We start from the raw sequence: 22025 nt of genomic DNA, 5'->3' as shown, positions 1-22025 counted from the left end.
GAACCATAGAGTTGGGAACCGCACGCGGAGCTCTCGGTGGGGCGCCCAGGACTCTGGGATCCCCCGCCCGCGCAGGAAGTCGCTCTGGAGACTCGAGGGAGAGCGCAGGCGGCGGCGGGGTAGGGAGAGGCGGGCCTCAGCGCAGATTGGGTCAGGCACGCGCAAGGGCAGCCCCCGAGGGCCGTCCCAGAGGCCCCAGCGCCGCCGAGGTCCTAATAGGCGGCACAGTCTTCCGCCGCACGTGGCTGCAGCGCGATGCCCAAATCCAAGCGCGACAAGAAAGGTGGGCAAAGGGGGTCTTGGGACCCGGTGAGGAATGCGCGGGCTGGCTGTCACCTGCGGTAGGGGCTTCGCGGGGGAAGCACGGGGGTGGGGGCTGGAGCCGGGTCGGGTCAGGGAGCGGAGACTGCTTTGCCAGGCCTCCAGAGTTTGTCCAAGGCCGGCTGGTCAGGGAACAGCCTCTGAACACCCAGGCCGCGCCCGATCTCGCCTTGGCCCACCTTTTCCTACCTCAGCCCATCTGTCTTAGCTCTCCGCGCTCCCCCCACCCTACCGCCTTCCCCTCGACCCAGGTTTATCCCTAAGTATGTACTTGAAGTTGCTTCTGTCTGGCATGCTTGTGCCCCGGTCTTTGTACGGCTGGCTCTTTCTCAGTTGGCAGTTCGTAGGATACCTCCTAGGAGAGTATTCCTGACTGCCTCTACTATGGTGAGTCTCTCTCACTCCGGCTCTCTAGCACATTCACTCAACAAATTAGAGAGGGACCTGGCACTCTCTAGGCGTCGAAGGATACAGCAGTTACAACAAGGAAGGCCTAGAGCCCTCATCAAGCTTAATATTTTAGTTATGGGAAGTATATCCTCCCAAGGTACCGAAAATCGAATCAGTAAATTCAGATAGTGTTAAGTCCCGTGGAGTAAGAGAGAAAGAGAAGTTGATGTTCTTTTGTGCAGTGTGGCCAGAGAAGGTCTCTGTTGAGATGACAAATGAGCAGGAACTTGAAAGTAAATAAGCAACCCATAGAGTTACCTGGAAGGGTGGTGTTCCCAGGAGAGGGAACACGAAGGGCAAAGGCCCTGAAGCGGGAGCATGTTTGACATGTTCTGGGGCAAGAGGCCAGCGTGGCCAGGGCAGAGTGAGCAAAAAGGAGGGAGAGGGAATTGGGCAGAGTGTGCGGGGCTTGAAAGACCTTTGCAAGGAACTGGCTTTCACACGCAGGTGAAACGGGAGGAGAGAGCTCGAGCAGAGGAATGATGGGGTTCAACTTTACTTTTAAAAAGATCACCCTAATTGCTTTGTTGAGAATAGACAGGGAAGGTGGGGGCAGTGTGCAGGGGTGGAAGCAGCGAGACTAGCAGTAATCCAAGAGAGCATGGTGTTGGCTAGGTCCACAGTTGTAGCAGTGGAAATATTGGAAAATGGACAACTGTATTTTGTTTGCCCTCCTGTGCTGCACTTGCCTCTGAATGGCGTGATTACCTTTCTAGATGTGTGCTTCGTGAAGAGGGACTGACTGAGTGCCAGGCAGGATGAATAAGAAGCGGCCTCCTCCTAGGACCCAGGGCTTTGCATTTGATGCTCTGTTAAGCGTTTGTGGAATGATTGGGTTCTGTGGAGGGAGCCCTGGTCAGATCTGGCAAATGTCAAACCCTTCTGGTTAAGGGGCAAATTGGGCCCCAGCTGTTGTTGGAGAAGAGGTGTTTGTCCTTCCCCAAAGACGCGTTGCTGCATCCATGGGTCCAAACTGCAAGACAGGGTGTAGCAGAGGAGATACAGTCCCCAGCCCAGAGCAGCCACAGATGGTCTCTGTGTACCACAGCAGCACAGGGACGCGCCTCAGCCAGCAGCTAGCTCAGCCACTGGCAGGGCCCCCAGAGCCTCCACACTTCAGTAGGGAGTTTTCGCTTCACCTCAGGGGAGCTAAGGAATACCTAGTTTGTCTGAGTAACAGGAAAGATGGGAAGGGACCTTCAGGCTCGGGAACAGTAGCGAGCAGGCACTCTGGGGACCCTGGGAGTAGCCTTGCATGCCAGAAGTGGTGTCCACAAAAGCCTTGCTACCTTTTCTCAGATTGGCTTGGTCCAGCTGGGCTACCAAAGGGGGGAAGAAAGAGTCTCCGGGACATCCAGATTTGCCTCTCATCATCTCCCCCTTTTCTTCTTTGTATTAGTCTCCCTCACCAAAACCGCCAAGAAAGGCTTAGAACTGAAACAGAACTTGATAGAAGAGGTAAGAACATGTTCTTTTTATTTTTCCAGAGCTTGTATTTGGTTTATAAATGTGTGTGTAGGGCTGTTTGTCAGGGAAACATACTGTTTGGGGGAAAAAAAAAAGGTGCTGATCCAGCCCTTTCTCCTCCAGCAGCAGCACCAATAAAAATTCCCACAGTGATGGTTTCCAGCTTGATTGAGCCCTTACTCTGCCCTGCACGGCGCTGTTTCACATGTGAAGCACCCCCGTGAGGTAGATGCGAGGGGAAGTTATCGCTGTTTTGCGGTCTGGTAACTGAAGCTTGCAGAGATTTGTTAGTCTGCCCGATGTAAAAAAAAGCCAGGGAGTTACCAGGTGTGGGTAAATGCACCAAGCCAGTGTCTGCACTGCATCAGGCTGCAGGCTGGGTGAGAGCGGAGTTTCCTCCAGCACGAAGATGCCATTTTCCTTGAGACCACTTCATCGTGGCTGCAGCCAACAACGTGGGCGCCGCAGGGCTGATGAGCCGCCTCCCCTTATGACTAAATGACAAGACTTTACATGTTTCCATAAAGCAGGAGACTTCCTAGTGTAGCTAGGTTTCTAGATCGTCAGCAATTACTGGACAAAGAGAAGTGGTCAGTTGCAGCGGTGGCCACCGTAAGTCGGAAACCTGGGGAGACGGTGGGCTTTTGACCCGTGGCTCAGCCTCCCCCGCACTTTGCCATCACGACTGCTTTGCGTCAGGGCAGCCCCTGTACTTAGTATCCTGGCTTCAGTAGCAGAGGCAAGGAGGAAACAACCAGGTTAGAGGCTCTAAACATCCTCAGTTGTAAGAGACCTGGAGCAGTCTCTTTCCCACCTGAGGCCAGAGTACTGCCCAACCCCTGCTGCCCCTTGGACTCCAGAGCCCCATGAATTGTCCTGCAGCTTCGGAAATGTGTGGACACATACAAGTACCTCTTCGTCTTCTCCGTGGCCAACATGAGGAACAGCAAGCTGAAGGACGTCCGCAGTGCCTGGAAGCACAGCCGGTGAGCGGGCAGTGGGAGAAGGGCCCGAGTGCGGAGGGGCCAGGCTGCTTGCAAAGCGCAGGGGCGGTTAGGGACCTCCGTCACAGGTGGCGCCTGAATAAGGACAAAGTGCCACGCCCCCATCCCCGCTGAAGGGCCTTTTTAACTGTCCCTGAACCCTGGGGTCTGGTCCCTTAAGGAACATCCCACCCGTTCTGGTTCAGACCATTAAACAGGCCCCTTCCACATATCCAGACGCACTCACAGTGGGCTGAGACAGAATGTGAGTTTCAGGGTCTGTGCAGGAAAATAATGAGAGGGACCCTGGGCTGGCGGCAAAGTGAGCAGGGCTGCGTGGGAGAGTGGAGCCTCTGGCCACACCTTCTGCTACAAAACAGCCTGGGCCTTGGCTCGGGCTCCGGGGACTGAAGCTGGTTTGCACTGAAGTGAGGGCAGGGTGGGGCGCTTCCTTCACAGACCCCTCTTTTTCTCTGTAGGATGTTCTTTGGCAAAAACAAAGTGATGATGGTGGCCCTGGGTCGAAGCCCATCTGACGAGTACAAAGACAATCTGCATCAGGTGAGTCTCTGGCCCTCACAGGGAGGTGCCGAGGCCGGGCTGCCTTCTCCGCTGCTGTCACATGATGCACACTGCAGCCATCTGGCGGCCTGGGGTGGGCTTAAAGCTCGGTTCTCCTTTAACCTCCAGACCCAGAGAGTAGTGCTGCCCCCCTCCAGCTGTGACCAAAAATGTCTCCACGTGTTGCCAGATGAGGGGGCAGGGCCGGCAAAATGGTCCCCAGTTGAGAACCGCTGCTCTAATGTGACTGACCCCACCCCACTTTGGTTCTGTAGGTCAGCAAGAAGTTGAGGGGTGAAGTTGGTCTCCTTTTCACCAATCGCACTAAGGAGGAAGTGAACGAGTAAGTGCTCTGGAGGAGCGGTGGGAAGGGAAAGGTTGGCGAGGTCTCCGGGGAGGGAATAGCCCAGGACTTTGTACAGTAGAGGCACTGAGTAAAACCTGGTTCCTGGTTCCTGGAATCCCGTTACGGAGTCTCTGTTCTCCCGGGCTCGGATCTCCAGGCTGAGCCGAGGAGGAAGGGCAGTGAGGTGAGGCCCAGGCGGAAACCTACCCTCCTGCCACTTCTCCTTCCCCTCAGGTGGTTCACGAAATACACGGAGATGGACTACGCCCGAGCTGGGAACAAAGCCACTTTCACCGTGAGCCTGGACCCGGGGCCCCTGGAGCAGTTCCCGCACTCCATGGAGCCACAGCTGAGGCAGCTGGGCCTGCCCACGGCCCTCAAGAAAGGTACAGGGGCGTCCCCAGAGCTGAAAGGTCACAGCCGAGCGGCCGAGAGCACAGGTTTCCAAGCCAGACAACTCCCCCCTCACCCCCAATTTCTACCGGCCTCCATTTTCTCATGTGAAAACAGGACTAACAGCGCCCGCCTGACAGCTGGGGTGAATGTGGACAGTAAGTTACAGCTAGAATACAGCAGTTACAGGGCAAGGAAGGAAGGAGTCACTGCCCCCCAAAAACCCTCCTGGGCGGCTGAATGCTCACTGATGAACCCCTGCCCCGGTGCTGCTGGAAGCCTGGGGGCAGGGGGCCGGCCCGGTTCCTCTGGCCCTGCATAGGCCTCTGTGCCAGAGTAACTGCCTGGGGGCCCCCTTCTCTGTAGGTGTGGTGACCCTGCTGTCCGACTACGAGGTGTGCAAGGAGGGCGATGTGCTGACCCCGGAGCAGGCCCGTGTCCTGGTGAGTTCCCTCCGCCCCGGGCGTCCGCAGCTGCGGTGGGAGGGGTCGCAGACTCCTCTGACCCCACTCGCTCCTCCTGACCTTTGGGTCCCTTTGCCTCTGGCAGAAGCTTTTCAGGTATGAAATGGCCGAATTCAAGGTGACCATCAAGTACGTGTGGGACGCGGAGTCCGGAAGGTTCCAGCAGATGGGAGATGACTTGCCAGAGAGCGCGCCCGAGTCGGAAGTAGAATCAGAGGAAGACGATGACAGCTGACGTGCACTTGGGACGGGACCTCCGGGCCTGCTCCAGTCTTGTCTGGACTGGACGGCGTGAGACTGCCGCAGCCCTCTCGGGGGAGCTGCCGTGTGTTTTGCTGTGGATGCACACAAGGGAGGGTGACAGGGACAGGCTATCCTATAAATAATGAAACTTTGGCAGCAGGGTGTCTCCTCCAAAAGGGACTTTTCTAGGAAAAAACCCTTGGGTTTGGGCTTTGGTTTGGACCCCCAGGATTCTTAGTTCACCTCAAGCCAGTTTCCAGCACTGGCTCCTGTGTGACCACTGGCCGGGCGGCCCTGGGAGCACAAGAGGAAGCGCCTTCTCCTTTCCTCTGGCCCTCGGCGCCCCTGGCTTGAAACTGGGATTTGTTTGAGGAAAACAGGCACCCTGCCTGCCGCCCTCCTACCTCTACTCTCTATTCTCTTTCCCACCCGCAACCCCCAAAACCAGGGCCGAGAAACTTGTGGATGACCAGGAGACAGGAGGCGTTGGCTAAAGCAAAAATAAAGCCGCTGCTGAAACTGAATGAATGTAAAAAACATTCCACTGCATCCTGGGAGGTTTTAGTCTTCTGGGTGGTGGCTTCAGGTGGTAGGTTTTTGCCCAGATTGTTCTGTTTATAAGTATTTAATGAGGTAATTCTGAACGGGAGAAAATCTACCTCAGGGTGTATGGCCCTCTTTTTTTCTGTCACGTGTAGAAGCATGAGGGCCACCTGCAGCCCCGATGTTGAGAGGTCACACTAGGTTCAGGGCAGGAGGCTGGGAGACCCTCCCACCGCCTCTGCCCTTTGAAAACTAATCCCTACTCCTGCCCCCTTCTCACCAAGCCTGTGGGAGGACGAGAAACAGCCTGCAGGCTGCAGAGGAAACAGATTCACCAGATTCACTGTGGGCCTGGCTCCAGCCAGGTTAGTGCCTCTTTACTCAGACAGGAAATGCCTGAGGCCCTGGGCTTTTTACATGATGAAGGCAACTGGGAGTATTAAGAAGAACATAGGAGACAAACAAACAGTTTGTGAACTGGGACTGTGAGGAAAGAACTAGCTACATAAAGCAGCTTAAAGTCAGAACTGACTGGTTGAGAGAATAAAAGGTGATAGATGGAGTGTGTCCTCTGCCACCCCAAGTCAGGACTAGGCCTGGTGGAGGTAGTTCGGACATTCATGGGCAGACAGGTGCCAGGCCTGATCAAAGGCCTGCATGACGGCCAGCTCCAGGGGCTCTCCCTCAGCGGCCACCAAGTTCTGTTCTAGCTGCTCCAAGCTGGACATGCCCAGGATGACTGCGTCCCCCTGAACGCCCTGCAAGGGGAGACGGCCAGACATCAACACACTAGCGCGCCACAGTGACTCCAGTCACACACACCCACTCCCACCCTGCCCCTGCCAAGACCTGCAATCCGAAGTCTATACCCTATATTATTCCGCACGAACTTACATTGCCTTCGAACAGCTCTACGGCCCTGCTTCCCTAGACGCACGCAGGCAGACCCGAGTTCCCCTCTGCTGCTCAGCAGCTTGGAGGGCTTGGGCTAGTCATGTGACCTCCCTAAGCTTCAGGCTTCCTTAACTTTGCAGGGTGGTTGTGGGAGGTTTTTTTTTTGGCCGTGCCTTGCAGCATGCTGGATCTTGGTTCCCCAACCAGGGATTGAATCCATGCCTCCTGCAGTGGAAACACAGAGTCCTAACCACTGGACCGCCAGGGAATTCCCTACAATTTCATAAAGTTTGCTTCAGGCCTAGCACTTAACAGGGGCTCAAGAAAGAGGCACCATTAGTATGTGATGCCCAAGTTGGAGGAAGTTGTTGGGAAAGTGGGATGGCAGGGAGAGGGCAGCCCTGCCAGGGACATGGAGTTGGCCTCTGCAGAGCAGGCAGCCAGAGACAGATAAATGCTAATGCTGAAAAAATGTAGGTTTCAGCATCACACATAGCTTCTGCCCTATCTCATGTACCCACAGTTAGGTGAAGTGGCCTCTGAGCCAGTTTACTCATACGTAAAGTTGGGATAATTATACTTACTAGGGCCAGTAGTGTTTGTATTGTGACACTTAATAAACTTCTCTAAGAACAGGAATACCACCCAAAAGACCTGGGCCATGGAGACATTTCAGAAAAGGAAAAGGAGTAATCCAGAAATCATGAAATAATCACGCAGCCCTCTCTCACTTCCTCCTTCCTACCTGGAGCTGGGAGTGGTGGTACCTCCACCAGAGGGCGGCTGAGGTCGTGCTGGGGGCACTGGGGCCGTACGCAGCCTGCAGGCCTTCCCCACCAAGGCAACAGCCTCGAAGTAGTGCTTCCAGAAGCTGGGTGAGTGGAGAGGGTGGCACGGGTCAGGACGCTGGGATTCCTGCAGGTCACTGGTCCCTGAGGCACTGAGGGACCATCAAATGGAGGTTTTGTTTCCCTGAGCAGCAGAATGCATGTGGATTTCTGGGCCCCTCACCGGGGTGATTTCAACCCAGTGGTAGGAGCAGCGGGGATGCAGTGGGCAAGGACCCTTGCACTGAACATGCTCACCGGATGCGAACGACACAACTCCCCAGATTGGGAACCAGGAGTGTCCACAGCACCACACCTTTGTGCCCCGGGTCACAGACAGGACAAGTCCTGGCTCCAGTCCCAGCTCTGGCCTTGGCTCAGTCACCTGCCTTCACTTATCTGCTCAGTGAGGAAACACCCCGAGCCAGCCCCATGTGGTGAGTGCAAAATGTAAAGGAGATGATGGACCTGCAGTGCTCTGTCAACTAAGTAGAGCAGAGAAGGTGAAAACTATCAACCAAGGGCCTCCAGGGGTGAGGCCTGAGCGCTGGTGGTGTGACAAGCTCCTTGAGAGACACTGCTTAGAGCCATGGCTCCTAAACCTGGCCAGACAATCAGAAACCCTGGCAGGGGGCTTCCCTGGTGGTGCAGTGGTTAAGAATCTGCCTGCCAATGCAGGGGACACAGGTTCGATCCCTGGTCCAGGAAGATCCCTCATGCTGCGGAGCAACTAAGCCCGTGTGCCACAACTACTGAGCCTGCGCTCTAGGGCCTGTGAGCCACAACTACTGAGCCCACGTGCCACAACTACTGAGCCCGTGAGCCACAACTACTGAGCCTGTGCACCTAGAGCCAGTGCTCCGCAGCAAGAGAAGCCACCGCAATGATAAGCCTGTGCACCGCGACAAAGAGTAGCCCCCACTCGCCGCAACTAGAGAAAGCCCACGTGCAGCAACGAAGACCCACCGCAGTCAAAAATAAATTAACTAATTAATTTTAAAAAGTCCTGGGCCATTTCAACAAAACTAGCATTGAAGCCTTGGAGACTCAGCTTCTATAAATCTTGAAAGGAACTTTCCAGCAGTCCACAGATAATGTCTAAATTTGATAAATTAAGGAATAGCAGTAAAGTGTATGCATCAGAGATCTCACAGTAAATGCCAGAGGGAAGGAAAACTAGGAATTAAAAAGCATCACCTTGGAGGAGTGCGACTTGAAGAGGGCTTGCTTCTAACTGTGGGCATGTATTACTTTGATAACTTTTTCAAACTTGCAAAAATGAAAAAAAGGAAGGGAAGAAGGCTAGTCCCAACAGATGTTCAACTATAACTTTAGACGTTGATATCAGTGTTACTGCCAAGAGTTTACAAAACTTAGACTCAGTTGCCCCAGGTGACAGGCCAGCATCAAGCCCCAGGAATCCCAAGTTCCAATCCAAGGTTTCTTCTCCCTCTGTGGGCAGGGAGTAGGCTCTTCCCAGGGAAAAGACATAGCCTCACAGACCTGGTGGAAGGTCCAGAGCTCTACGCATTCCCAATCCAGGCCCCCAATCACTCCCCAGAGACACTGGCGGAATTTTAGCGGTAAATTTCTCAGTAAAGCTGGTTGGGATCTAGGGGCAAAGGTCTGAGAACAGAGGGAGGTCCTGGCCACCAAGAAAGCAGCCCCAGGGACTCCCCATTGCAGACTAAGGGGACCCACGCCACCTCCCACCCTGACGCAGCCCATGCCCAGCTCACCGATTCCTGTAGATCTCTGCCCAATTGGTCCCAAAGAAACGACCCACAGGTTGTTACCCATCCTTGTCCCCATCCTTGTACTTGCCGGTCAGCAGGCCCCCTGCGGGAAGGCTGTAATCAGATCCCCTGGCACTGCTCCCAGAGGCTGCTCTGGACTGGAAGTGGGGGTGATGGTGGGGGACCCAGGAGGGATGGAGGACCCAGCCCAGCCTCCTGTCAAACCCCTCCCTGCTTCCCAGGTCTGGGACCAGGCATCCCCAGGGTCAGGAACAAGCAGAAACACGGCCAGGAAGACCCGTTCACCCGGGGTGAGCCCGTCCCCACAGCAGCCCACACCCCATACCAGCCAAAGGGTTTTAGGCATAGAACCTCAGTCCTGAGGCAGGGGAAGAGCTCTGTCTCCACTTGCTGGGTGGTGGCGTTGTACATGCCCTGCAGGCAGAAGGGCCAGCTGGAGAGGGCGCATGGGACCCCAAATTTTCCTGTGGAGAACCTCAGTTCAGACCTTAACAATCAGGCAGATACTTAGTGGCGCTGGTGGAGAGGGCTCATGCCCAAGGAAAATTCATCCCTTCAGCCAACATTTCTGAGCACCACCTATGGCCTGGATACTGGATTTCCATCCACAAGCCAAAGGACAAAGCGGCTGCGCTCAGAGATTTAATAGTGAGCTAGAGTGTTAGCAAACATTCAATGAAAGAGACAATCGTAACACACTAGTAAGTTCTGTGACCACTGCCTGGCAGCAAGTAGGTGCACAAACATTGGCTGAATGAATGAGGAGGAGAAAAGGAGGACCTGAGATCTCAGGCTCCTCTGGGCTGTCAGGAAAGGCTTCCAGAGGAAGAGGCATCTAAGTGAGACCTGGGCACTCCTTCCAGGGAGAGCAGGGAGGAGTGTTCCAGGCTGACTGCAGAGCGAGAAGCAGGCAGGAAGGGGAGCCAGAGCCGGAGAGAGCAGGCGCCTGTTTGCCAGGCTGAGGGTACCCGGGAGCCATCTGCAGGCTGTGAGCAGGGGAGGCAGGGGGGTGGCTGCTATGCAGAGGGCATGGGGAGGGGGGGACATTGGGGGGGAGTGGGAGGGGCCACGGGGACCCGGGATCAGCAGGCACCCAGGAGACAGAGGCCTCTGCAGCCCCGGCCTCACCTGGTACACAGTGGGCAGGATCCAGTTGTTGCTCTTGCACAGGGTACAGATCTCGGCCACTTCCCAGGCAGCATAGTTGGAGAGGCCAAGCTCCACAAACTTGCCCTGCGGGGGAGAGGCCAAGGTCAGAACCCACTGCAGCCCAGAACAGCAGGAAGGAGAGACTGGCTGGGGACCCTGGGAGTGGGGTCTGTCCCCAGCTCTGCTCTGGGACAGCCCTGGAGCCTCCACTCTCCTGGGCAACGACAGGTCAAGGAGAGGAGCTGGGGGGCCGCCCTCACCTCCTGGTGCAGCTGGTGGCAGGCACGCAGTGTCTCTTCCATGGGGGTGCCGTGGTCCGGCAGGTGCAGGTAAAAGAGGTCTACTCGGGGGCACTGCATCCACTTCAGTGACGTCTCCAGCTGGGACCAGAGGCTGTCAGGTTTCAGAGACTTTTCACCCACTGGATTGGCCTTGGTGGTGATTTTCACTTTGGGAGGAGAGAAATGGAAGTCCAAGTCAGTTTACCAAACGCTGGAGAGGATCTAGTGTAATGGTTAAGAGACAGACCTGGGTTCACACCCCAACTCTGCCAGTTCGAGCTCTGTGACCCTAACCAAGTTATTTAAACTCTCTGAGCCTCAATCCCCTCAACTGTAAATTGAGTGATATCTTGTCAGGAGGCCCCAAGGACTGATCAGAACTTTGATAGATTTGCTCATTATGAGCTGCTAATGTTATTACGATGACTATTTACCAGACAACTGGGTGTGCCACGCCTGGCGCTAAGGGCTGGATGAGGAAGGCCAGCAGTGGATGCCTGCCGTCAAGGGCGCACAGTCTAAGGGGCCACTATAGAGTAAGTGAGGCCGGGATAAGCACAAGGTGGGAGAGGAGTCCTGGGAGTTCAGGGAAGGCTTTCTTAGAATCTGAATCTCCAGGGCCAGTCAGAGGCCGCCCAGAGGCAAGAACGTGGCGTGTGAGGAGCCATGCCTGCGACCCCATGGATCTAGAACACCAGGTCCACGGGGCACACAAGGCAAGAGAAGGGGCCACAGACCAGATGGATACAAAGGGCCCTGAGTGCACCCCTTCGAATCTGACTTCAGGGGGCCACAGGAGACTGAACACTTTTCAGCCAGAGAGCTAAGTTGTCAGCTTTGCAGTTTTGAAAGATGACTCTGAATGAAGCACACACAAAAACCTCAGGGACAGGTCTGGAAACAGGGCAAATGGCGAGGCTGCGGCAGGAATTCAGGAAAGAGAGCAAGAGGCCTCAACTGGGGCCCCAGGGAAGGAAAGGCAAGATATTTCCATCAGAGAAATAGCCCATTGAGAAAAGGCTGGTGGTGTGCCGCCTGTGTGAGTCAGGAGTGAGTTAATCAAATACTTTTCTCCCCACCCCCATTAAGAATCCCAGGTGGGGGCTTCCCTGGTGGAGCAGTGGTTAAGAAGCCACCTGCCAATGCAGGGGACACGGGTTCAAGCCCCGGTCTGGGAAGATCCCACATGCTGTGGAGCAACTAAGCCCGTGTGCCACAACTACTGAGCCTGTGCTCTAGAGCCCGTGAGCCACAACTGCTGAGCCCACGTGCCACAACTACTGAACCCACATGCCACAACTACTGAAGCCTGCGCACCTAGAGCCTGAGCTCTGCAACAAGAGAAGCCACTGCAATGAGAAACCCGCGCACCACGACGAAGAGTAGCCCCCGCTCTCCGCAACTAGAGAAAGCCCGGGGCTTCCCTGGTGGCACAGTGGTTGAGAGTCCACCTGCCGATGCAGGGGACACGGGTTCGTGCCCCGGTCCGGGAAGATCGCACATGCCGCGGAGCGGCTGGGGCCGTGAGCCATGGCCGCTGAGCCTGCGCGTCCGGAGCCTGTGCTCCGCAACGGAAGAGGCCACAACAGCGAGAGGCCCGCGTACCGCAAAAAAAAAAAAAAAAAAACAGAAATAGACTCACAGACCGAAAACAAACTTATGGTTACCAAAGGGGGAAGGGGTTGGGATAAATTAGGAGTTTCAGATTAACATATACACACTAATATATATAAAATAGATAACCAGCAAGGACCTACTGTATAGCACAGGGAACTATACTCAATATCTTGTAATAACCTATAATGGAAAGGAACCTGAAAAAGAATATGTATATACATATTTAGTTATACATATATAACTAAATCACTGCTGTACACCTGAAACTAACACAACATTGTAAATCAACTAGACTTCAATAAAAATTTAAATTAAAAAAAAAAAAGAAGACCAGAGTTGTCACAGAGAGGCAGTCAGGTGATCTAGATAGCATATGAGATGCATGCGTATTCTTGTTTTGTTTCAGATCTGTGCTGTGAATCATTTCACTCTGAGGACCTCAAAGTAAAAGATGGTACATGGTGCTAATGATAACACTACTACTTCTACTACTAACAGTAACAGCTAACATTGCTGAGCCCTCACTATGTCCCTGTGAGGCACGTTATAAACATTTCAGATGGCATCAGACTGATGACAGATGTCCCCCTACCCCCATACACAAACCCTCCACTTAGCTAGGTCTGCCTGTTCCAAAACCCTCAGCACTGCCAAATCTCATTGCCTTTGCACACTCACTGCCCACCCGCGCAGCCGGGAATGCCCTTTCTCCTCTTACTCCCCCTGGAAAACTAGCAGTTCTTCAAGGTCTGACGTTCCGTTTTCCTAGTGTTCTTCAGTGTCCCCTCCCATCTCTAGACTCTGAGTTCCCTGGAGTGGGTTAGTGTCAATTTCCCTTCTATGGCCTTGGACGGAGGCTGGCACAGAGAGGGCAGTTAGACACCATACTACCCCCACTCTCCCATCCCAGCTACTGCCTATAGCTCCTGCGGTTCCCAGGCGCGGCCACCCTGGTGAAGCGGGAGGCACTGCCAACTGAATGGCGCACCCCGAGCTCCACGCAGCAGTCTACAGCCCAGAGCAACGAGGAAGCAGATACCCGCCGGTTCCGAAGCCTGATCTGGGACTATGCCAGGAAGTGCCAGGGCCATAAGGGCAGGATTCCTGCAGATCAGGACCGCACCCGGCACCTGCGGCGAAGGGGAAGGAGGCAGGGGCTGCACAGCGCCAGACTCCGTTTTCAGTCCCCCCGAGAGGGGCTAGCCAAGTCGTTCCAGGATAGACCAGGGTTGGGACGTTGCTGAGGGGAGGGAAAAGGAGAGGAAAAGAGTCAAGACAAAGCACTGTCCGGCTGTCCGGGGCTAGATGTGCACGGGGCCTGAGGAGCGGGGTGTTCACAGAGCTGCGGGGTGGCCAGTGGAGGTCGGCGCCCCGGCAGGAGGGCGAAGCTATCGGTCCTGACCTCGGCCGGTGCATGGCTCGGGGGAGGTAAGGGGGACGGAGTCTGGGTGCCAGGAATTACCTCTGCAGTCGCCACCGCCCAGCCGGAGCCCCAGGCCGCCCAGGATGCTCTCGGACGTACGCTAGGGCCGTGTCCATATCGGTGTGGCCGCGCTCCCGGAAGAGGGGCACGGCCGCTCCATCTCCATGGCGCCCAGCACGGTGCCTGGGCGGCCCGGGGGGCCAGAGGCTGCCTGCGGGGGCAACAGCAGCTGGGACACTGCGGCGGCGGGGGGGGCCTGCGATAGCCCGCTGGAACGCAGCCGAACGTAGCACTAGCCCCCGCCCGAGGTGGGCCACCGCTTTAAGGAGGGGGTCGGGCCCCGCCCACCGGCGTTGGGGGCGGATCGCGCGGAGGGGCGGGGCAAGGGAAGTATGGCGAAAGGCTGCGCGGCGCCCCCGCCTCTCACGCCTGCGGCTCCCCACCTCCCTCGGCTTGGCTCCTGAGCTGTCCTGGGGTCCACGTGTTCTTCCAGAGGGGGCTTTCCTAAGGGCTAAAGGTCCTAAAATGATGTCTTGGCCCAGGGGTGGTGCCCTCAGGGGTGTCCCGCCACCTTGCCGGCCCCAGAAGTCGGCTCTGTGGTCTTCCCGTCAGGACTTGCCAAAGGCTCCAGCCCGCGTCAGTATTTAAGTATTGAAAGAAAAGAGCTGTCAGCCTCGAATCCTATACCCAAGCGAAAACACCTTTCAAAAAGGAAAGCAAAGACTTCGTTCAGACAAAGGTTGGGGAGAATTCATAGTAGCCGGCTTTCACTATAGCAGATATTTAAAAAAATTCTTTAGACGGAAGAAAAGTTGGATTTACACACACAAAAAGTGAAGAGTGCTGGAAATGGTAAACGCGAGGATGAATATAAAAGACTTTGTCAGATAAGTGAGTTTCAGGTGGAAAGTATTATTATTATTTTTACTGCAGACATCAGTAGTTTATTGTTTTAGTCCAAACACATTCAAAATGGAAACTCAAAGAATACTTTCCACCTGAAACAATTATCTGAGACAGACAATACAGATAACTTTTAAACAGATAACTGAGTTTTTATAAAGTTAAAAATACAATTACTGTATGACTCAGCAAAAACCCCATTAATCTTCATGAACCTACATATAAAAACCTTTGACCAAGCGAATACAGTGATATATAAAAAGGATAATACATCACTTCTCAGTGAATTTCATCCCATGAATACAGTGGGCTTTATATTTGAAAATCAATCAATATAGTTTACTATGCTGACCAAAAAAGAAAACCCATATCATCATCGCAATTGATGCAAAAAAAGCATTTAACAAAATTCAATACTTATTCATGAAGAAAGAAGGGGGAAAAAAAAGAAAAAAACTAAGAAGAAAAGGGAGTTTCCCCAAACTGATAAAGGGCATATACAAAAAACATATAGCTGACATTATATTTAATAGTGAAAAAACTTTCCCGCTAAGATTGGTAACCAGTCAATGATATCTGCTCTTACCCCTTTTATTCAATGTTGTGCTGGAGATACTATTTATGCCAACATATTTCAGCGTGCGTGTGTTATAACAGGCAATTTCTTACATAACTACAATGCCATTGTCACACTAAAAAAAATGAACAATTCTTTTGTGTCACTTAATACCACATCCATATTCAAATATCCCTGTTTTTTAAAAAAGTTTCAGTTGGCTTGAATTAGGATCAAACATGGTTTACACATTACATTTGGTTGTTATATAGCAAAAGTCTATTTTAAACTTCAGTCTCACCCCTTTTTATGCATTTGCTTATAGAAGAGACCTATTAGTTGTGCTATAGCATGTCCCACATTCTTTTTGCATAGTCATAGTTTCATTTAACTTGTTCCTCATACTTTCTGTCAAATGGAAGGTAATGCTAAAGGCTAGATTATATTCTAGCGCACCTTTTTAAAATTTTTTGTAAGAATGCTGCATCAATGGTACCGTGTACTTCCTGATGCATCACATCAGGGAGACACAAACAGCATGGTTGACTCACTCCTAATAATGCTGAGAGCAAGCAGTGGGTTCATGTGGTGTCAACCTGTTCCCCCCACTGTAAAGTTCCCATGGGTCTTTCATCTTATGGTTTCATCTGTTGATGACCTTTGCCTGAATCAATCAAGATAGAATTTTTAAGTCTCAGATTATGTTGTGTACATCCTAAATACAGATCTCTTGAGTATAAGGTTAATATGTATAACCTTCTGACTACAGTTGGCCCTTGAACAACATAGGTTTGAACTACGCAGGTCCACTTATACGTAGATTTTTTTCAATGGTAAATATTACAATACTGCACAATCCAAGGTTTGTCGAATCTGAGGATGTAGAATCTCTGGTGCAGAAGAGGGAACCATGGATACAGAGGAACCTCATATGCAGAGGGCTGATTACAAGTTATATGCAGATTTTCGACTGTGAGGAGGGTCAGCACCCCTAACCTCCACGTTGTTCAGGGTCAGCTGTACGTTTAAATGAGAAGAAAAGTACAAGTATGCCTTTTTTTTTTTTTTTGCGGTACGCGGGCCTCTCACTGTTGTGGCCTCTCCCGTTGTGGAGCACAGGCTCCAGATGCGCAGGCTCAGCAGCCATGGCTCACGGGCCCAGCCGCTCTGCGGCATGTAGGATCTTCCCGGACCGGGGCACAAACCCGTGTCCCCTGCAACGGCAGGCGGACTCTCAACCACTGCGCCACCAGGGAAGCCCAGGTATTCCTTTTTTTAATTAAACTTTTTAATTTTTGAGAAAATTTTAGATTCATATACCATTGTAACAAATAATATAAAGAGATACCTTGTTCCCTTTTCCCAGTTTCCCTCAGTAGCAACATCTTGCAAGATACTATTTTTCTTAGGTGGAGTGTCCTATAAATGTTGATTAGATCTGCTGGTTGATGACTCCTTTGAGTTCTTCTATAACCTTGCTGATTTTCTGGTAGTTGTTCTACCTGTTGTTAAGAGACGGGTGTTGAATTCTCCAATTACAATTTTTTTTTTTTTTTTTTTTGCGGTACGCGGGCCCCCACTGCTGTGGCCTCTCCCGCTGCGGAGCACAGGCTCCGGACGCGCAGGCTCAGCAGCCACGGCTCACAGGCCCAGCCGCTCCGCGGCATGTGGGACTTCCCAGACCGGGGCACGAACCCGTGTCCCCTGCATCGGCAGGCAGACTCCCAACCACTGCGCCACCAGGGAAGCCCTCCAATTACAAATTTTTTAAAAAAATATTTATTTATTTTGGCTCCACCGGGTCTTAGTTGTGGCACATGGGATCTTTAGTTGTGGCACATGGGATCTTTTTTTTAGTTGCAGCATGTGGGATCTAGTTCCCTGACCAGGGATTGAACCCGGGCCCCATGCAATGGGAGCGCAGAGTCTTACCCGCTGGACCACCAGGGAGGTCCCCTCCAATTATAATTGTGGATTTATCTCTTTCTATTTTCATGTCTATCAATTTTTTCTTCACATATTTTGGCAGCTCTCTTTGGTGTTTAAACATTTAGGATTGCTATTCCTTGATGGGTTGACTCTTTTCATCATTATATAATGTCCTTCTGTGTCTCTGATAGTTTTCTTTGTTCTGAAGTCTACTTTCTTAGATACCTATATAGCCATGTTGGCTTGCTCTTGATTAATGTTTGCATGATATAACTTTCACCATCCTTTCACTTTCAGCCTGCCTATATCATTATATTTTAAGTGAGTTTCTGTAGAAAGCATGTAGTAAGGTCTTTTTTTTTTTTTCGGTATGTGGGCCTCTCACTGTTGTGGCCTCTCCCGTTGCAGAGCACAGGCTCCAGATGCGCAGGCTCAGCGGCCATGGATCACGGGCCCAGCCGCTCCGCGGCATGTGGGATCTTCCCGGACCGGGGAACGAATCCGTGTCCCCTGCATCGGCAGGCGGACTCTCAACCACTGCGCCACCAGGGAAGCCCGTAAGGTCATTTTTTAAAACCCACTCTACTAAGCTCTGTCTTTGAAATGATATATTTAGGCCATTTACCATTAATGTAATTATTTACAAGTTAGGGCTTAAGTCTGACATTTTATTTTTGGTTTTGTTTTATTCTCTTTATTTTTTTTCCCGCCACACCACATGGCTTTAGTTCCCCGACCAGGATCGAACCCAGGCACCCTGCAGTGGAAGCATGGAGTCTTAATCACTGGACCACCAGGGAATTCCTTAGTCTCAGTTTTTTGTTTCTTTTTTTTTTTTTATGCTTTCCTGTAGGTTAACTGAACATTTTTTAAAGAATTATATTCTGATTTAATTACAGTGTTTTTGAGTATTTCTCTTTGTATAGATTTTTTAAATATAAATTTATTTAATTAATTTATTTATTTTTGGCTGTGTTGGGTCTTTGTTGCTGCGCGCGGGCTTTCTCTAGTTGCGGCGAGCGGGGGCTACTCTTCGTTGTGATGCACAGGCTCCTCACTGTGGTGGCTTCTCCTGTTGCAGAGCATGGGCTCTAGGCATGTGGGCTTCAGTAGTTGTGGCTCGCAGGCTCTAGGCACACAGGCTTAGTAGTTGTGGAACTCGGGCCCAGTAGTTGTGGTACACGGGCTTAGTTGCTTCATGGCATGTGGGATCTTCCCGGACCAGGGATCAAACCCATGTCCCCTGCATTGGCAGATGGATTCTTAACATCTGCGCCACCAGGGAAGTACCTGTATTGCTCTTTAAGATTGCTCTAGAGCAACAATCAACTGGTGGCATCATTTTACAAGTTTAAGTGTAGAAACCTTAACTCCCTTTCCATTCCTTCACTCTCCTCTGTTTATAATAGTCTTAAATATTTCTCCTACATGCATTTAGAACCACATCAGTGTTATAATTTTTGCTTCAACCATCAAATGTAATTTCGAAAACTTAAGGGAAGGAAGACCTATTTTATTTACCTGTATTCTGCTACCATGTTTTTTCTTCCTTCCTGATGCTCCAAGATTCCCTCTTTCATCATTTTCTATTTGTTTGTTTGTTTGTTTAGAGAACTTCCTTTAGCTATTCACTTAGTGTGGATCTGCTGACAACAAAGTTGTAGTTTTTCTTCATCTGAGAATGTCTTGATTCCCCCTTCATTCCAGAAGGACATATTTGCTGGGTATAGGATTCTGGGTTGATGATTCTTTTCTTTCAGCACTTGAAAAATTGTTGCACCACTTCCTTCTTTTCTCAGTATTTGCTGGCATGAGTGATAGTAAGGGAGGCCAGAGTTTTTATTCTATGACGTTTGGCTGGAGTACACTTTTCTGTCTTGCCAGGATGCCCCTTTCCTAGTTCTTTGGCTAGAGAAAGCAGGCTTTTGTTGGGGCTTTTTCTGTCTATGTCAGTCAGCATTTCCAGGTTGTTGGCTTTGTCAGCTCTGAGTTTGGGATATATAAGGAAAAAGAAAACTTAGGAAACTCACCTCTGTCATTCCTTGGGTACTGAGGTCCCTAGCTAGTCTGGGTTCTCCTTTCTGCCTTTCAGAGTCTTCTCATGTTTGTGTTATGCATGGTGTCCAGGGTTTTTATTTGTACTTAGTAGGAGGAATAAGGAAAAGTATGTCTATTTCATCTTCCTGTAAGCAGAGGTCATTTTGGCATGTTAAAAAATAAAGTTACAAATACACTTTTCATATGATTTAGCACTCCCACTTCTAGATGTGTACCAAAGAAAAATAAAATCATACGTTCAAATACTTACACACAAATGTTTATGTAAGCACATTCACAAGAGCCCGAAACCGGAAACAACCAATTAACTTGTGGTATACCCATACAATGGAATATGATATAATCAGCAATAAAAAGGAATGAACTACTGGTATACACAACAACATGGATGAATCTCAGAAATATCATGCTATGGGACTTCCCTGGCGGTCCAGTGGTTAGGACTCCACACTTCCACTGCAGGGGGCACAGGTTTGATCCCTGGTCGGGGAACTAAGATCCCACATGCCACGTGGCAGGGAAAAAAAAAAATCATGCTAAGTGAAAGAATCCAGACACAAAAGACAATGTATTGCATGATTCCACTTTTATAAAATTCTAGAAAAGGCAAATTAATAGTGACAGAAAGCAGAGTAGTGGTTTCTAGGAGCAGAGTTTGAGGGATGTAATTGACTACAAAGTAGCATAAGGGACCAACTACACACTTAAAATTGGTGACTTTTATTGTATGTAAGTTATACCTCGATAAACCTTGTTGTTAAAGATTTACATTATTCCTAAACACAAATTAAAACCACAATGAGATACATTCCCCATGAGAATAGGTAAAATGAAAATAACTTAAAAAACCAATTAGTTTACCATCATGGTTGGAGGCTACATTCCTCCACTGTCTGAATCATGCTTCCTTATCACTGGACAAGTCTTGTACCTAAGGATCCATAGCGCCATTCATCTGGGTAAAGCAGAAGTTGAGATATTCTCTGTCTCTATAGGGTGGACAACTGCTTATTCATGAAAATACCTAAGGACCAGGCTTTGTCCTTGACTGGATCTTCTAGTACATCACAATAATTCTTTTTTGGACATGACCCAACTTACATGGTTTTGATTCAGAAAGAACTTATTATTAAGGATGAGAACGTTGAATTGGAGAATTAGAGCTTCCTTTTATTTATTTATTTTATACAGCGGGTAGAGCTTCCTTTTTTTTTTTTTTTTTTTTAAATAGATTTATTTATTTATTCTGGGCTGCGTTGGGTCTTCGTCGCTGCCCGCGGTCTTTCTCTAGTTGCTGAGAGCAGGGGCTACTCTTCGTTGTGATGCACGGGCTTCTCATTGCCGTGGCTTCTCTTTGTTGCGGAGCACAGGCTCTAGGCACATGGGCTTCAGTAGTTGTGGCACGTGGGCTCAGTAGTTGAGGCTCGTGGGCTCTAGAGCGTAGGCTCAGTAGCTGTGGCACACGGACTTAGTTGCTCCGCAGCACGTGGGATCTTCCTGGACCAGGGGTTGAACCCATGTCCCCTGTATTGGCAGGTGGATTCTTAACCACTGCGCCACCAGGGAAGTCCCCAGAGCTTCCTTTTAAACAAGACAATTTCTTTATTAGCCTCTAGTAATAGATTAGCTCAAAGGGTGTGCACTGTGCACCAGAAGGATCAAGTTCAAAGTTCAGGGGACAACAAATACCAGCAGTGTCTAAATGCCAAAGCCTCTAAGCAGTGATGTGATTATTATAAATACCTATAATTCTTTGGGGTTTGAATGGGATAAAAAGAAGAGCTTGAGTTGCTGCCATCTAGAACACTTTCAAAGCTTTCTTACTTTAGGAGGCTCCTTTCACATTCAGATGTTTATCTGATACCTTGATACAGAAGATTTAATAGAATTTCCAGGTTAGAATGTGCTGTCCTCAGGTATCGCAATGTTAGGCTTTATCCTTCATGTTTGGGGGCCATGAGGTAATAATTTGTCTTATACAATCTGTGAAATGCCTTTGGAAGCTACTTAAATAGCCCCACATAAAGATTACTTAAAGGATATGGCTTGGATTTGTCCTCATTCGAGACCTGTTCATTTTTATCCAGCTGTGTTTGGATAGCATGCAATGAGGGGGTCACTATCAGAATATACTGCTTAATTTCATTATTGTAATGGGATGTTTGGACATCTATTAGCATATATTATTGTACAAGTGTTTTTTTGCCCAATTAATGAAATAATACAGGTGAATTTTAAATAACCCGGTGAAAGGAAGAGAATGTGTACTGCATACACTGCCAGGTGAAAGAAAAGAAGACTTCAGCAAAATCCAGGGTCACATACCAAGTGCCAGTAGTGGCAACAATTCAATCACCGATGTTCACTGCTGATGGAGCAAGAGTGGCCACTTTTTACTTAAACCCCATTTGTCCACAATGATTTGCCAAGCACAACTGTCTCTTTTCAGAGATAAGGCTATTAAACGGAGAGACAGCATTGTAGCAATCCTTGAATGAGGAGGGTACTTTTTTCTCTCCTCTATGTTGTACTGTTACAATTCTTTGACTTGTAAAGACTTTGGAATATAGGCAATCCCCCTTAACGCTTTCTGCTGAATTTATGGAGGCAATTCCATAGGGATCATGAATGCTTCTAACCAGCACATCAAAGCATTTGCACCTTGCGGAAATAATTCTAAACGCACTAATCAACAAGGCAGTTCAGTAAGGGAATCACCACTGTATGCCAGACAAAATACTCAAAAGCTCTCATATTAAGTTCAGTTTCAGGCCATAGTACCAATCCCTTTAACAACAAGCCATAGCAATATAACTTTACATGAGGGGAACCTCTAGGGAGAATCCTTTTTTCCCTCAAC

The 22025-nt window shown here is 50.3% G+C and overlaps 2 protein-coding genes across 4 annotated transcripts; one reads left to right on the top strand and one right to left on the bottom strand.

Moving 5' to 3' along the window:
• The first annotated feature begins 12 nt into the window (after positions 1-12).
• Positions 13-5764, top strand: MRTO4 (MRT4 homolog, ribosome maturation factor). Of its 3 annotated transcripts, none has more exons than XM_027109967.1 (8): positions 13-283; positions 2171-2229; positions 3121-3224; positions 3701-3782; positions 4058-4125; positions 4363-4514; positions 4888-4964; positions 5071-5764. In XM_027109967.1, exons 1-8 carry the CDS (start codon positions 256-258, stop codon positions 5218-5220), a joined length of 720 nt encoding a protein of 239 aa, XP_026965768.1. In that variant the 5' UTR covers positions 13-255; the 3' UTR covers positions 5221-5764. The 3 variants fall into 3 exon arrangements, with proteins under 3 accessions (XP_026965768.1, XP_026965769.1, XP_026965770.1); XM_027109968.1 differs by having other exon boundaries at positions 274-341; XM_027109969.1 differs by lacking the exon at positions 13-283 and having other exon boundaries at positions 3099-3224.
• Positions 5765-6110: 346 nt separating this feature from the next.
• Positions 6111-20032, bottom strand: LOC113621461 (aflatoxin B1 aldehyde reductase member 3-like). Its single transcript, XM_027108290.1, is given in 8 exon segments — positions 6111-6529; positions 9232-9331; positions 9601-9713; positions 10378-10482; positions 10659-10846; positions 13759-13814; positions 13816-14189; positions 20027-20032. Coding segments are annotated over 8 exon segments (1110 nt in total). The 3' UTR covers positions 6111-6361.
• Positions 20033-22025: the final 1993 nt, after the last annotated feature.

Source organism: Aethalodelphis obliquidens, unplaced genomic scaffold (genome assembly GCF_003676395.1).
Source record: "Aethalodelphis obliquidens isolate GAN/ISIS:26980383/991018 unplaced genomic scaffold, ASM367639v1 scaffold9, whole genome shotgun sequence".
Taxonomy (NCBI): domain Eukaryota; kingdom Metazoa; phylum Chordata; class Mammalia; order Artiodactyla; family Delphinidae; genus Aethalodelphis; species Aethalodelphis obliquidens.
Note: the sequence above shows the minus strand (reverse complement) of the source record. Positions and strands in the feature narration are given on the sequence as shown.